The 15,692-nt window shown below is 41.6% G+C and overlaps 2 protein-coding genes across 16 annotated transcripts in view; one reads left to right on the forward strand and one right to left on the reverse strand.

Moving 5' to 3' along the window:
* The window catches only part of LOC103315658 (LIM domain only protein 3), a 76,848-nt gene extending 64,800 nt beyond the window's left edge, over positions 1-12,048 (forward strand). For all 4 annotated transcript variants that reach the window (XM_016984444.3, XM_032598201.1, XM_008205653.4 and 1 more), the window contains exon 6: positions 10,928-12,048. In XM_016984444.3, the coding sequence (XP_016839933.1) occupies positions 10,928-11,152 (225 nt within the window). In that variant the 3' untranslated portion in view covers positions 11,153-12,048. The remainder of the gene's footprint in view (positions 1-10,927) is intronic.
* LOC100118612 (putative ATP-dependent DNA helicase Q1) overlaps positions 1-15,692 on the reverse strand; it is a 128,906-nt gene that overhangs the window by 102,744 nt on the left and 10,470 nt on the right. For 7 of the 12 annotated variants that reach the window (XR_004227087.1, XR_001729069.2, XM_016984443.2 and 4 more), the window contains exon 2: positions 8,814-8,868. Coding sequence is in view for 4 of the 12 variants with exons in the window: in XM_031926088.1 (XP_031781948.1) it covers positions 2,544-2,641; positions 2,830-3,124; positions 3,201-3,968; positions 4,044-4,299; positions 4,369-4,763; positions 4,841-5,101 (2,073 nt within the window). In the remaining 8 variants the exon portion in view is untranslated. Of the gene's footprint in view, positions 1-1,509; positions 2,415-2,485; positions 2,642-2,829; positions 3,125-3,200; positions 3,969-4,043; positions 4,300-4,368; positions 4,764-4,840; positions 5,110-8,813; positions 8,869-15,692 lie in introns of those variants that run through there. The other 5 variants (XM_031926088.1, XM_008205651.3, XM_008205652.3 and 2 more) reach the window with 3 other exon arrangements.

Consider the following 15,692-nt stretch of genomic DNA (forward strand, 5'->3'; position numbering starts at 1 on the left):
TTCTTCGCTCTCTTCCCTTAACGCGTTTTTCTTGCATTCAAACGAATTGGCCGCTTATACAGATAGTAGACTCGAAATGCCGCTTAGCATACGTCGCGATTAAGTTTACTTCTACGCATTCTTTTAAATTTATATCTGCAAATAAAATTGTTAAATATTGTCTCGCATCACGAGAAAATACACCCCCCCAACGTTCAAACAAACTGTATAAACGGCCCTATATATACTCACACGTGTTTCCGCTCTCACGAAAATCAATCGACTCTATCAATAGCCAATTTTCTCCCGTATCGGGCGTAGTACTACAACAAAAACACATCAAAGACCGACGAGTGTATAAAGCGTACATGTGGCAGCGGGAACACTTGTCGTCCAATGACGGGCCGATAAATTCGGAAAAATGGCTCGGCTCCCTTCGCGCCAGCAGCGAGTGCTAATAATCGACTTTGTAGACTCGTGCTTCCGTATACTTTACTCTCCCTCATTTTCTTCTCGTCCACAGCTTTTAACTCTGTAATACGAGGGTGTGGCTGGAAAGTAAATTGCCGAACGATATAGTTTCGTGAACTGATCGAGTGAGTTTAATTCGTTTGTTTACTGATCATTCAATTGATTCTAAAATTAAACTTATTTTACTTGAAAATTAATAAGATTCTATGGAAAGTATATTTTTACACGAGGCAACACCTTGGAAAGCCCATGTACTCGGCACCGCGAAAGATTGAGACAGCTGTCCGGATTCCCAAGCAATCAGAAAAACCGTGAACGACCCTCGCTTCCCCTTCGCGAGCTTAAGGGAGTCTGAGCAAAGCAAGCGAAGGAAAACAAAGTGGCGAATGAAAGCAGAAATGGAATGGCCTGTAGTCGTTGATAATTAACGTAGTCAATTTTCTTTTCGATAGGCTCAGAGGCTCTTAACGCTTCTCCCTCCATTAGGTGTTCTAATTTATTTTCCGTCATCTAATAGCTTGTATCCGTAATTAGAAACTGCAATAATAATCGAGTTCTACAAGAGTCCAATTATTTAAAAATACAAACTACAACGCGTGGCAATAGAAGAAAACTTTCCTCGTAACAGCGCAGCCTCGCTAATCCATTAATTAAAGCCACCCTTAATTTTCCAAGCCTCCGCTCTCCAACTTTCTAATTAACACTCCACTTGCAAGCAAAAAAAATGCTCGAGGTAAAAAAAGGTAGAAGGACGAAACACCTCCGATATCGCGTGACTCGTCGCCTTTTTCATTAAAAAAATCGCGCGAGGTGTTGCCCCCAGTCACTACTACTCGGGCGTTTCGTCGTTGCGCGCTAAAGTGCACCCAAGGGAGAAGCTCGCGAAAGTCGAAACGAAGAGAGAAGCTCGCGTGACGATTATCCGTCGGCGGAAGAGACCAGGTCGAAGACGATAATATGGTAATGTCGAGATCGGCGACATCGACGTTTAAGAGAATCAGCGGATCTTGTAAACGGGAAATTTGTTGCGTGAATTACAGAAAAGAATCGAAAGCTGGATTAATTTCATTGAGCTATGCTTCGCTCTTTATTATCAACAATATAGAAGATTTCAAAACAAAAACGTTCGTCTTTATCATTTGCACGATATGGTGCGTGAACTCGATCGAGTTTCATTTGGAATATCTTAATCAAGAATTTACTCGTCATTCAAAGAACTTAAAAAACTACTTTACAAATATAGTTTAGAATGAAAGAAGCTTTATGAAATAAAAATACTACCTCGTCCAAAAATATACATCTTAATAATAATCGTAATTAACTCTGTTATTTGCATACGAATTCAACATACGTTGTTCTTACTGAACAGTCGTTACGGTTAAAACTACCGTGTCAGAAACGACTGTGTTTTTTTTTCAGTGTAGTAGAAACAAAAGAATCTCTATGAGATATAAAAAGCTTATATAGTAAAGAAATATACATTGATATACACCTTAATCATAAACGGGATTAATTCTCTTTTTACGTACAAAAGCTTTATAATCATTATCAGTACGATCCCATCCAGATTCGTACGTAAGCTTTTGACAGTCTGTGATCTTCGAGGATTCTGGCTTTTCATCATACGGCTTTCTTTTAACACCGACAACGATTCCCTTAGGCTTGTTAGAATCAAATCTGCTATAATTATTATTTTCGCTCATTTTGCTATAGTTGTGAAGCTTAATAACAGCGTTTGTCTCTGACATGCCACTAAAGCTACGCGACTCAGAAATATCGCCTTCCCTTAGATCGATTGACGACGAGGGAAACTCGCGCGATTGTAGATTTTTCGCATCCGTTAGCTGCTTGCTCAGTGGCTCGTCATACTGCGGTAAAATTAAATGCGGAACGCTAGGAGGCGGGGGATTGATGGCCATTGAGTTTGTTATGTTCAGACCGATTGTTAAGGCTGGTGTCGTTAACTGGAAAAGAACAACGTTTGGATAAGTCAATTGATGTTGTATGGATTAAAGAAGAAAGTAATAGAAACAACCTTCTTCATGTTGGCGAATCTAGTGACTAATAATAGCTCGTAAGTGGGATCCTCATCTTTAAAGCCTTCTAGAGACTTTGACACGTACGTCTGAACAATATGTGACTTGAGGTTGCTGCTGTTGCTCGACTGACCCATCATTTCCATTTTTTAGTTCTGAAAAACAATTTTTTCTTTTAATTTTGTTTATTCGTATGACAGAACAGTAAAAAATATTGTGCTTTAACAGGTTGAGCAAAACACGAACCGAGCTTTTTCCAATATGTTTATTCTACATTTAACGACCACTGTCTAACCTGTTAAAGGACATTATTATAAAATCATACACCGCATTCTTAACATACTTCTAAAAATCTGATAATATATTAAGCAAACGGTAAACAAGTCTTCGTCAAAGTTATTTTTTTCATTTTTCATGTAATTCATCTTTATTTCCTTAAATTCATCCCACGTTCCTGGTACCGTATGAAACAAATGCGTAACGTATGGACCATGCCATTCTGCGACGCGTTGCAGGTTACTGTGCAAAGCGTGGTATAACACGACTCCGTCTAAATCTTTCTTATATTGATCTGCGATCCAATCTATATTCAGCCATTTGGTAAAAGATGTATCTTTGAGGGAGAATGTTAAGGTCAACTGAAAATTGACGAGAGCAACACGTTATTCAAAATCTTTAATCAAAAATTGAAAATAGTTCTATACAGTGCTTTACCTCGTTATTCGATTTTACAAATTCTTGGCCTTCGGGTGTGATGATCAAATTTTCAAATGCTTCAAAGTTTTCGTTGAATACGTGATTAACAGCCAAATATCTGTGACTAATGAGTACATACAGAAACCTGTGCAAAACTTGAGCATCCCACGATGCAAACGATCCATAAAACCATTCTTTTACCAACCACAAGTCACAATGTCGCATTTTGACTGTTCCCAATAATGCAGCAATAATATTTGGTACTGTAGCAGTAAAAAACAGATCACATTCTGCTATAGACTTTTGATGTCGATTAATAGACCATGCACACATTAAAATCTTTCTCAAAACGTGAGACATGTCAATGACAAATCCGTCCTTCATAACTATGCACACGTCGCAAATTCCACAAGGTATTTCCACACTCTCATCATTAAAATACTTTAATAAAAAGACTTGACGACAAATGGAAGTGTTCTCCGCATACACGACTACTTCGTTAATTTTACGTCTGTAATCTTTTAATTGGCAGCCCAATTGCTCTTTCTTTTCTGCGTTAGCGAGTTTCATTGATTCCATGTAGTAATTTACGGAGGATCTGAGATCCAAATCGCAATCATCCATACTGTAAAACATGACGCAGTCGCCATATTCTGTATTTTTGCCTGCCTTACCGGCCTCCTGAAAGTAGACTTCCAGACAATTGGGGATAACCGTGTGTACGACATAGTCAACTTTTTGTAGGCTGATGTCCACGTCAGCACCGGAAACGCACACAACAACTATCTGCAAGAAAAAAATATTAAATAGGTCTCAAATAGAAGCTTTAGATACGAAGCATGGATCAGAAAGGAACTGTACCCCAGAAATGACCATAGAATGTAAAGCAGCTTTGTCTTTGTCTGAAATTGCAGAGTGGTAATAGAAATTTTCAACGCCATTTTCTCGCAATTTTTTCGACAATGCCAGACAACTCTCTTTATTCTGACAGTACATAAATCCAGTTTTGCCAGTGTACGCATTCTTTACATAGTCGATCAATTTCTCAGTGGGAAAATTATTCCCTTTGTACATTACTTTGTACGACAAGTTGTATCTAACTGAGGGATCATTGAAGCTGCAAAAAAGCAAGATCAATGAAAAAGTAGCTTCAAAAAATAAGTTAGCTTTTGATCTCTAAACTTACATATAAGGATTCCTCAGATGCAGTATCGTTTGAATCAGCGCTAAAGTTTGCTTAGTGATAGGTCCACTGCAGAACAAAAAAGGAACGTTGAAAAATAAGTCTCGTAAAAAACCAAAAGTTGAATAGTCACTCTTGAATGAATAAATCCATTGAGTCACACAGTGCACCTCGTCTACGACGACGGCATTTAACAAATTTTCTTTGTAAAGGTCTATCAAAATATGCTTTAGCTTGGACGAATTTAAAATGTAATCGATCGTTACATACAGGAATTTCAATTCCGAACTACGAGGATTACGCAAATCCTCTAGTACTTTGTTCTTTTTTATCAAAACATTTCTCAAATCTTGTTCTTGATCTTGATGATTGTCTGTATGCAAATATGCGCATTTGATCTACAAATTCATACATTGTGTAAGTTATAGAATCAAACAGCGTTTCAACAAAATAAGAGAAAAAATAGAAAAATTACTCTTGTGAATGCTGCTAACTTATCACACTCTTCCTCGGCACTCGATAGCAGCGGAGAAATAATAATCGTCACGCCATCTTGTATAAGCCCAGCTAACTGAAAACACAGAGATTTGCCATAACCTTTTTCTTTGCAAATCAGCACGTCATTCTTTTGCAAGATTTGTGTGACGATAGCTAGCTGACCAGGTCGCAAACTCTTATATCCGAAGAACTTGTTTAAATTGCTTAATATATCATCTTCTATTGTTTTTCGACTCATTGTGTCACCTAGAACGAGCAAATATAAACTTCAAGCTAGAAAATTTTGCGAATATCGTGCATGCGGTCGAAATTTTACAAAACTCGATCCGAAATAGACCTTTAGCAGTCGCAATCCAGACAAATTGAAACGAAATCACTCAAGAGAAGGCGTACATGTGCGTCACGCGCACGTGTTTCCTGACTTTCCTACAACTACTCCGCCGCAACTGGCAAAAGGGTCGCGGTAATACGAGCGCTAATATCTCGTTTTCCCAACTTTCCCACATATACGCATTACTCACGCACACACGCACGTACATACATATACAGATGTGAGCACGCGTTGTCTCATACGCCATGATACGCTCATTAAGGAGTCGCATTGTGCGCCTCGTCCGCCCCCCAGCACAGAGATATGTATACGCGTATATAGCAGTATAGATCCGGCTAAGGTGTGCGTACGTGTTAATGGCCCTCGCGTGAGAGTGATATATGCCGGAGGTGCGATTGAGCAGTCGTGGATGTATTATCTGCGATTGTCGGCGATGCATTGAGTTATTGCGGTATTAACCCGGTGAATATATATGTTCACGTGTGCGCGCAAAGCCATGCGATTAAGGTTTTATTCGCGAGACGGATGTGTATGCGCTCTCGCACACTCTGTTTATCTGATAATGAGTTCCTTGATAAATAGCTAATGTTGATGGATACGCAGGCGTTGCTAAGCAGACTTGATGATGATTGCATTTTACTGCAGTGCGCATCGCGCGAAACAGTGCATTTAATAAAAACAGATATTTGATCCAATCTTAATTAGCATAAATTTATGTTTCGCGATGATATAACATAAATATATCAACGACTTGAATCAAAGAGCGATTCTATCACTAGCAGATAACGGAGAGCAAGAGACAAACGACCTATCAATTGCACATCGGATAACTTCTCTCCCGCACATGTCCCGACAACCGAGACCACGGCGGCGACGCTTAACGCGAAACACGTTGGTCGATTAACGCGTCTCCGTCGACACGAACGTCACTGCGCACAGCACATCTTCTGTTGGGGAGAGAAGACAAGGCGTGTCCTTATACGTAACGCTCAGAGCAACGGCTAGAGAGAGATCCTCTATAGCCACACTAACTGCGCCGAGCAGGCCACAAACTGCCCTACGCCTCGTTAGCACCATGAGCAACGATCTTACTGCTTAATCTCACGGATTCTCTCTCTTGGCTCTTCTTCTTTTGCTCGTGCGAGGTGTATGTGTCTATTAGAGGATACGGGGGGATGTTCTTCTGCGCGAGAGCAAGAGAAGGGAATGAGATTATAAACTACCTATCGTTAAGGATTAATGAAGTTGCGCAATGAAATATAGCACACGTCCATCTCATGTTTTTATATCTTTGTATATTACATTGTGCTAAGTTTATTGTCCAAATTTATGAGCAATTTCTAGTGACGTATTTTCGCGTTTAGAATGATTTACAAGTTTACCGTGTATACGTACCGAATTGCGCTTCATCAGATACGACGTTTATTACTAGAGTACATTTACAGCGATTTTAATTGAAATGTCAATGTTGATATACTAGATACATGCGAACGTGCTTTCGCTTGGATTAATTTCCTAACAGCCGACGTTTTAAATCCATCCGGTTGCGGCAATCATCTCGCAAGCTCTTATCGATTAATAAAGTTCAGAATACAAAATTCTGCAAAAAAAGTTTCAAAGCAAATTTCCAACAAATTCTCCCGACGCACTCACTCCAGTCCAAAACAAAGAAGGCAAACTCTCGTTCTGGAAAAACGAGCTTGCGAAGAGGCAAGCACATACCTAGCCTCCCTAACGACGTCTCGTTCGATTTCCTCCACAGAGAGCTCGCGGCGCCTCGCCCCTCTTTTCACAGCGCACACCTGCGAGAGGCGCTAATTTTTGCGCAGAAAAGGCGCATCGTGAACACCTGGCCAGAGACGATCGACGGACGGACTAATGACACGCGATTCGACGCTAAAGCGAGAAGCGGAGGGTGCTAGGATGTATAGAGAGGGAGTAATGGGATGAGGGATTGGATGTCCGTGGGCGAGTCATTGTGCAAGTTGGATATCAGTGACAGAAGGGATTTGGAATGAGGATTTGAATAATGGAGGCAAGGGTCGGCGGGCTGGAATATCGGCAGTTGCTTTGAAGCTTTCGTTTCAATGAGTTTCCAGTGATTTTTTTCGTAAATACGATGCAGCTGTGCTGATGTCTCTTTAAACGAATAGCCTTTCCGCCAAAAGTCTGATTAATGAAATAGAAGTCGATCTTACTCGAAAAAATACAATCACCAGCTATAAACCAACCATCGCCAGCTACAATACAAACCGTAAAACGATATCCCTCCCCATCCTATACATCCACAACAAATCCCTTAGAAAAACCAGCGGCATTCAACAACTCCATTCAGCGCTACTTTCATCACCGTAACTTCTTTCTCTAGCTCTCACCCCCGAGTACACAAACAGTTGAGTCTAGGGTCCGCGAAAATCGCCACTTCTCGTCGTAACGACTGGGCAGCTTCGGTCTAACTTGAAAAGTGACCCCCGAACGCATTGTATTCTCGGCTGGCGATTGATGTCTCGCTCCGGCTTCTTTTCCACGCGGCTTTTCTCGCGAGGGGTTGTGCCGTGCGCCTTTTCCGTGAGTTAACTCAATTAAGCGAGGTCGAGGGGGAGATCGCTTTCGTTGATCGGTGCGATTTTTTTTTGTTCACGGCAAGGAGACCGCGTGTTTTGCTCAAATTTTCTGGGGGTGATTAGGGCGTGAAGAATAGTCCTTCGCTTCGTTCAATTGTTTGCGACGCTGTCGAGTATTTACAAAGTTCATTGCTACTCAAGTTATCAAAGTAGACAAACAAAACTTTTCCCGCCGCCGTCATATCGCGCGTTTAAATCTCAAAACCCTAAATCAAGCCGCGGCAAGAGAAAAAAAAACGTAACTTATACCCCTTGGAAGAAAGCACCCTCCTTCGCGCGCGCGAGAGAGAAAAGAAAGCCAGCGCGTATATATCGCAAGACAAGAGGCAGCTCGCAAAGAAAAGCCAAAAGACGGCCATTCGTTAAAGTAAATTAATGAAGAGGCGCAGGTATAATCAGTATAATTAACCGCGAGATAAAAATGACGGATGACCACGGTCGGAGAACTCCGGGGCTCGCTTTATCATTCGCGTCCGAACCCTTTTCCAGCCCCGCGGGCGGTGCACGCGTCGCGTAATTAAGGAATAGCCGCTACTGTGCTGGACTGACTGCTGCGCGTAGCTGCCGCGCGAAATTTAAGTCTATGACTTATTCGACTTTTATCTACGATTGCCAGAGGCGACGGTGGCGGTTGGCGCTGAGCTGGGATTTATGGGGACGATCGCGAGAGCTGCAGGCGCTTTGTGGTAGTGTCGCGTTACGAAGGGGTGGGATCGTTCTGATTTGAATAGCTTGGAGTTTAATTTTGGTAAATTTTTTGCAACAAATCGAATAGATTCGTTATTATTCCTCGGTGGTATAGTGGTCAGTGATTTATCCCACGTTAATGATATTTCAAGAAATTTTACTCGGAAGAGTAAAAATCTTAAATATATCGTAATTCTTCAGTAGTATAGTGGTCAGCAGATAATTATCCCAAATTCAGTTTCATTTTACAGATATTTCACATACGCAATAATAAACATCCAAATCTACATAATAACGCAAAATCTTACCTTTCGTCGACAATCGAGTCAGCTACACTGGATCACTTGCGGCTTCAGTGTGGGTCTGCAAGCAAACAAAAGAAAACCTCGTGAATTAGGTATAACAAAGTCGTCCGCAAACAAGCAAGAGAAATAGGTAAAAAAAAATCATCGCGTTGGAAAGTTAAGTACCGCAGAGTCCATTAAAAATTTGTCGCAATTGCACAGTTCAGCCCGTTATCACCCGGAATAAATTTATACACACGGCTTCCGCGTAAAGCCTAGTCGAAAGACAGCGCAAGAAGGGGCGAGCGCGAACGTACGGAGAGAATTTTAAGCCTGTATTATTTAACACCTTTCTCTCTATCTCTCCCGCGCCTTCGTAGTAAGTGCAAAGGAGAGGGTTCGAGTTCTTAAGTTTGAAGTTTTCAACACCCCCTGCTTCCCTGTTTTCTCCGGCGTGCTTTTCTTGTCTTAATTCTTCGCTATTCTCCTGCTCCACCCCCACCTCCTCTCTGCCGGCGCTTCCTCTCTCAATTATTCCCTCAAGAATGCAGCGTGCAGGTCTTGGAAATCGATTTTTATGGGAAAAAAGAAGTTGGAATCAGTTTCTTTAAGCGGATTTTTCTTTAAATACTTTACGGGAGAAAGTTGGAATGGTCGGAAGAGTTTGCCGAGCTTCGACATTTTTTAATCGCTCGATGGATTATTCGTGCCTCGAGCCAATATGCGATAATTCAGCTTGTGGTTCTTTTCCCTAGAAAGTCGCACTTTAAAACGTGTACAAAAATTACCGTGCTTGTAGCAAAAGCTTGAATAAGGCTACACCCAATACTCCGACTACTTAGCCTCTTCTGTTTCTATTTCCCATTCCCCTCTCTTCCCCCTACTCACCCCCTCGTTTGTGCGGTTCGCACGAACTCTACATAAATATGACTTCGAAAGTGGCGCGAGATCCGCCGACGAGTCTTTGGGAGTTACAAGTTCCTTAGCTTTCTCTCTCTCTCTCTCTCTTCTCGCTTCCAAGCCGTAAGTTGCTCCTGCCTCCCCTTTATTCTTTACACGCCGAGGCGTTAAACGGAAAGTGAATCGGATGACGAACTTACGGTACGCGAATTTCTCTCATCTGCTGCTGCCGCTTCTTCTTCCACTTCGTTGAATAATAAATTTCGCGAATTTTCAACGGTCGATCGAACTCCCACGAATTAGCTCTCGCTCAAACTTGTACAAGTGGCTGTGTACAGCTGCTGCCGCGCCGGGGCTTTATTCCGGCGCGTTGATACGGAATTATTTGAAAATTATGACCGATCACGGGATTATTGTTTTGCGTGGACGAGTATAAAACGTTTTTTCAAAATAAAAATCGTCGATCAATCAAAGTGCGATTTTCCCGTCGAAAATTCAACCACTTTATACACTACCCCCCCCCCCCGGCATTTAACATAAACGCTTCTTCGTCGAATTAATATTCGCGGCGCGTGTGTACATTGAAGATTAAACTCCGAAGGCTGTTGCTGTTTTAACTTTTTAATTTTTGCATGCGAATTACGCCGGTGTAGACCTCTGCGCTCGCCTAACGAGAATCTAATTTTGAATATTTTACGTTGTCGGCGCGGCGCGCAAACGGCCACGATCGATGCGCATAATATTCCAATTACAGCTGCCGGCGTTTCGTAAAAATAATGTAATTAGATACACGCGTGACAAATGAGCTAATAACATTAGCTCCGGCAATTGCATATACTTTTACGCGCGCGCGCACGTTTCAATAATTAACTGGTGCCGCTCGTTTCACGCGACGCGGGTGGCTGATAAAGTAATGAAATTCGGTATGGTTACGGGCTTTTTGTCATTATTTTCGCGCTTCGCCGGATACTGTGCTGTTACGTCGCACTCTCGAGCCATGGAAGCTAATGGCTAATTTTTCGAGAACGCATTAATTTCATTAGCCGTCGTGAAAAAGTTGATGGGTGATGAAGAGATTTTTTTTTTTTCGTTGTTTTGTAGCGTTCGAGGCTGTATCTCTGAATCAAACTTTTTCATACATCATCGTCTTGATTTTATAATGAAAGCGATTGACCATTTTTTAATTAACGATTATAACTAATATTATACTAACACCAACTTGAACTTCCATGTTTCAGACGGTAACGGCCGGCGGCGGAGCGGCAGCCAACCAACAGCAACAGCAACAGCAGCAGCGGCAAACCAACGGCATCGGCGGCGCGGTCAACGATTCCGCGAGTGGTCACAACGGCTACCCGGGTGTGCCCACGAGCTCGAGCAGCAGCGGTGGCGGTCTCGGAGCCTTGGCAGGCCTCAACAACGGACTCGGCGGGCCCCAGCCCACTGGCTACGAGGCCAAATGACAGGCCAAATAAGGGGCTCATAGACTCGGACATGGTCGAACGATGCGCTGAGGCACTTTGTATGCGTTGAAGAATTCGGTGGGAGCAGAGTACTTTTCGAGATTTTTCAAGCGGATGGGTTGAGTTGCTGGAAATTGAGCTACGCGATTGATGAATAATTTTGTTTTGTTAAATTGATGAATGCAGGACGATTAGGGCATTAGATCACGTTGACAATCCAATGTTGAAGGACAGGAAAAATCTCGAAAAGTACAAATGATAAAGCTGAGCGAACTCGGTGATGATAACATGGACGATAGATTGTAAAGACGTAACCCTCGTCTGTGGAAACGTAGTCTGACCGAACTTTATGCGCGTAAATCTTACTGTAGATAGAATACCCGAGTAGAAGTTTAGTCGTCGATCTGAAAAAGTAAAACTTTGGTGCTCTTTAGACAATTCTTAAAATAAAATATTCTACCGAGTAAGGGAAACACATGTTTTATTCAAAACGTTCTGTCGACGTTTATCATTCGTGTGTTTGATACAAACATGAATCTTTCGGTCAGCAAGTAGCCATGCGTTTTCGTGAGCTCAAAAGGTCAGTCACTTAAAAAAATGTATATTATTTATCAATACCCAATGAAAAGACTGTTACTTTTAAAATATTTTTGTTGAGCAAAAAAGTGACGGTTCAAAACGATATTTCGAGTCACTGGGCAATGTACGCCATATGCTATAACTTATGAAATACCCCTTAAAAATATCCAAGACTGTTCCGACAACTCTCATTAAGCATAAATCCCAACTATAGATCCGAACCCCCCGCGCTTGTCGAACGGCAAAACAAAAACAACAAGGAAAAAGGAAATCGCCGCAAACTACCGAAAAAGAGATACAAACAGCAGTGACGCGAATAAAAAAGAGGTCGATTCGAATCGTCCGCGCGCAGCTTTACCCCGAGGGGCTCGTACGTCACACTGAGCATTGTTTCAACTTCGAATCTCGAACGGTCCGGAAAAAGAGACCAGATTGATGTCGCGAACTTTTGCCGCTCGCCTTATTTGCGAGTCAGATAACGAGGCCTGAGTTATGCGCCAAGTTTCGCGCGGTCGTACTTACTATGGCCTTTTCGGCCTTTCGGGGGATGTTTTATTTCTTCAAAGCCCCTTCTACAGCAAGGCGGGCGCTTATTTGAGTGTCGGCAAGGTGGGGGTGAGACGCGAGTGATTTCCAAGTACAGCAAGGTTCTGTACATTTTGCGGTTTGACTTTTCGTTGTGATTTTCGGTGACTTTGTAAAGTATAGCTAGTTTGTACTGCAGAAGATTTGTGTTTACATTAATCTAGCCAAGTTTACGATATAACAACCTTGTAAACTTAATACATAAGTTTCAATACACGCCAAATATTAGGGTTAACTTATTGAAAAAAATCATAAGAAAGAATTGTTTTGTTGATTCGTTTGTATTAGGTCTATGACTATATATAATAAATAAACTTAATAAAAGTTTGTAAAAATACGAAGCCAAACTTCGACTCTGCGTTATTTGTTAACTGTATAATAGTTATGGAAATCTGGTTAAATTTTCTATTTATCGTGAAAAGTAAATTAAAATGAACCGTAGAGGCAAAAACACAAAATTGATCTGTACTTTTTGACGTCAATGGAGTTATAATGCGCCGATGATGCTTCCACTATGCAATATCGCTGAACGAGTATACGCACGAACGTTCCTAATGTAATCATATTTATTAACAAAAACTAACGCATACAGTAAAATTACTCAAAAATTAACCAAAAGTCATTTATAAGCTCGTCCATACGATATAGTGATGCATCGAAAACGAGATGAAAAAATTCTCTAGAATCAGAAACTTTGTAATCCCGGATAAATCATAAAGTAAAAATGTGTATCATACCTTTTGGTTTTGTGATTCACTTGAGATCGTCGAGTGCGAATGATTATACGAAGAGTGTAATATAAATATTACACCTGTTTTTAACATAGCTAAATTATTGGTTTATAAAATGTATGAATAAAATTGTTTCGATGTTAACATAAATTAAAATCGTGTCATTTTCCCCCGCTCCTGACTCCCTTACGTACTGTGCCAGGCACGAATTCCCATCAATTTGATCACGAATTATTGAAACTCCTCGTGAAAAATTCAACTCATCCACTAAGGCCATATATCAATCAAATCAAGCTGTCAAACAAAAACATGTAGCTATTCTTTTCCTACGAAATAATTCAAACATTCTAAGGGTTGAAGTCAAGAAAAAAAAAAGTAAAAAAAGCCCTCAACAGAAACTAGCAATACGCCATAACGTATTCCATTCGAATACCGGATGGTCTGGCAGACGCGTACATCGCATATCGGCTCTTGGCGCAGCTACTCTGCAATATTTAAGGTCGCTACGTGATTGGGGAAGGGCCTCAATAATTTAGCAATCATATAGACGCGCGCGCGGTCCTTTGTGTTTTACAAGGAGCGAGAGCGCCAAGCGGCCCATTGAGTATTCAGGGGAGGAATGCGCCGCAGCGTCGCCTCAACTTTTCGCGAGATATGACATTGTCATGGCTCTGCGAGTTTCGACTATACATGCTGGCGGACTATATCGACGACAGTATTAGTTGTATCAAGTGGCGCGGTAGCGCTTGCTAGCGGATATAATATATAATATAGATAATATAGAATAGCGGATTGCTTTCTCAAGAAAATATAATACTTAATATATTACGATATTTAGAATTAAGGGGTTGCCGGTGCATACTCTGCGTTCCGGAGCTGTAACAGTAACTAGCTTGCCAGGGTAGCCGATGACAAGGTTCAGGATGTTTTCAGTGTCTTGGTATAAAAATCATTCAAGTACTGTGTCTAGGTGTACAGGGTGGCCGATGACGAGGTCTAGGAGGCGTGCTCCGTGGTTTTTTGTATCTAGGTGTAAAAATCATTTGAACGTAGTGTCTATGTGTACAGGGTGGCTGATGACGAGGTCTAGGTGGTGCGCTCCGTGGTTTTTGGTGTCTAGGTGTAAAAATCATTCAAGGGCGGTGTCTAGGTGTACAAGGTGGACGATGACGAGGTCTGGGTAGTTCGCACCGTGGTTTTTGGTGTCTAGGTGTAGAAATAATTCGAGGGTGGTGTATATCAGAACAATCAGTGATTTCATGTTAGTGATAAAAATGTTACCAGAAAGCTGTGGTAGAAAGGTGCTAAAGATGCTTATATTTTATTTTTACTACGTTGAATATGAAATACTCAAAAAAATTTACTAAAAAGAATTGAAATCTCTAAAAAAAATTAACTTTTAAAAAAGTAAAAGGTTAGGCGAGTTTGATATATTCCGCAACAAAATTACAGATAGAAAAGAACTGAGATCAATCAAACGAAGTCAAGTTTATTATATTTAATCGTAATGAAGCAAGGAACAACTCTCAAGATAATTACTACGTAACTTGCCATGCCCGTTTTTTTTATCCAGTCTAGTAGAGATTAGCTGAACTCGCATTATTCAACTTTCATTTTTGGCGTTGAATACCACCTGAATAAGAGATTTCGAACGTTTTAACGTAAAAAGGGACTTTACCGTCAAATGAAATTCAATAAATGAAAAAGGTTTCCGATTATCAAAGGAAAAAGCAATTTTTTAAATCCGAGTCGACGCATTCACTGGATACATTTTTATTCGCAAATAAAGAGGGGATTATTCGGTCTCCAAATTGCATCGCGTTACTTTGATATCAGTCGATTGACATTTCATATCCGCGAAGACCGGACTTTGCGCTGCGCGCATTCGACCGAGTTTTTTGAAAACATTTCACGTCGACGTTAAAAAAACCGTCGAACTCACCTTTCAAAAAGTGTACGCGCGCACACAATCGGTTAATACGATGCAATAAACAAAAATCTACGAGTGAATAACTCGCCGCCGCCGAGATCCCGCATCAAAGGGTAAATATAACAGAGAGAGAGAGAGAGAGAGAGAGAGAGAGAGAGAGAAAGAGAGAGAGAGAGACGTTTACACGTGCGACAAATCGGCCGAAAAAAAGCGACGCGACCCACTCCTTTTAATCATTCGAACATATCCATCGAATTAATTACCGTCGATCACGCCCCGGCAAACTCCCGCACCGAAAATTCTCTCTCCCGGTTGACATACGCGTATTTTTTTTTTATTTTCGCGTTCGTCCGAGCGCGCGCGATGCGATTAAAACGCCACTTCCGCGCCGCCGAGCAAAATGACACCGGCTCTCGCGATGATTTACCGGACTGTGTGCCCGCATGCAAATAACGAAACGCGGACCGGCGAAAAAAGGGAGATACGAATATAACCGACGGCAACGACAGTTGGTAAAGGGGTATAACACACACGCGGTAATGATTCAGCCCCGAAAAGTATCATTCGCACCGAGAGTGAATCGACCGGCGGATTTTCTCGTTGTGTGTGTGTTTTTGCGAAGCGACGGGCGGCCGCAATCATCGGCAATTAGGGGTTGGCGCGCGGCGCGCTTCGATAAAACGTTATTTATGAGCACGATTACTCCCTCGATTTG

The sequence above is a fragment of the Nasonia vitripennis genome, chromosome 3, assembly GCF_009193385.2.
Source record: "Nasonia vitripennis strain AsymCx chromosome 3, Nvit_psr_1.1, whole genome shotgun sequence".
In the NCBI taxonomy this organism is placed as follows: Eukaryota; Metazoa; Arthropoda; class Insecta; order Hymenoptera; family Pteromalidae; genus Nasonia; species Nasonia vitripennis.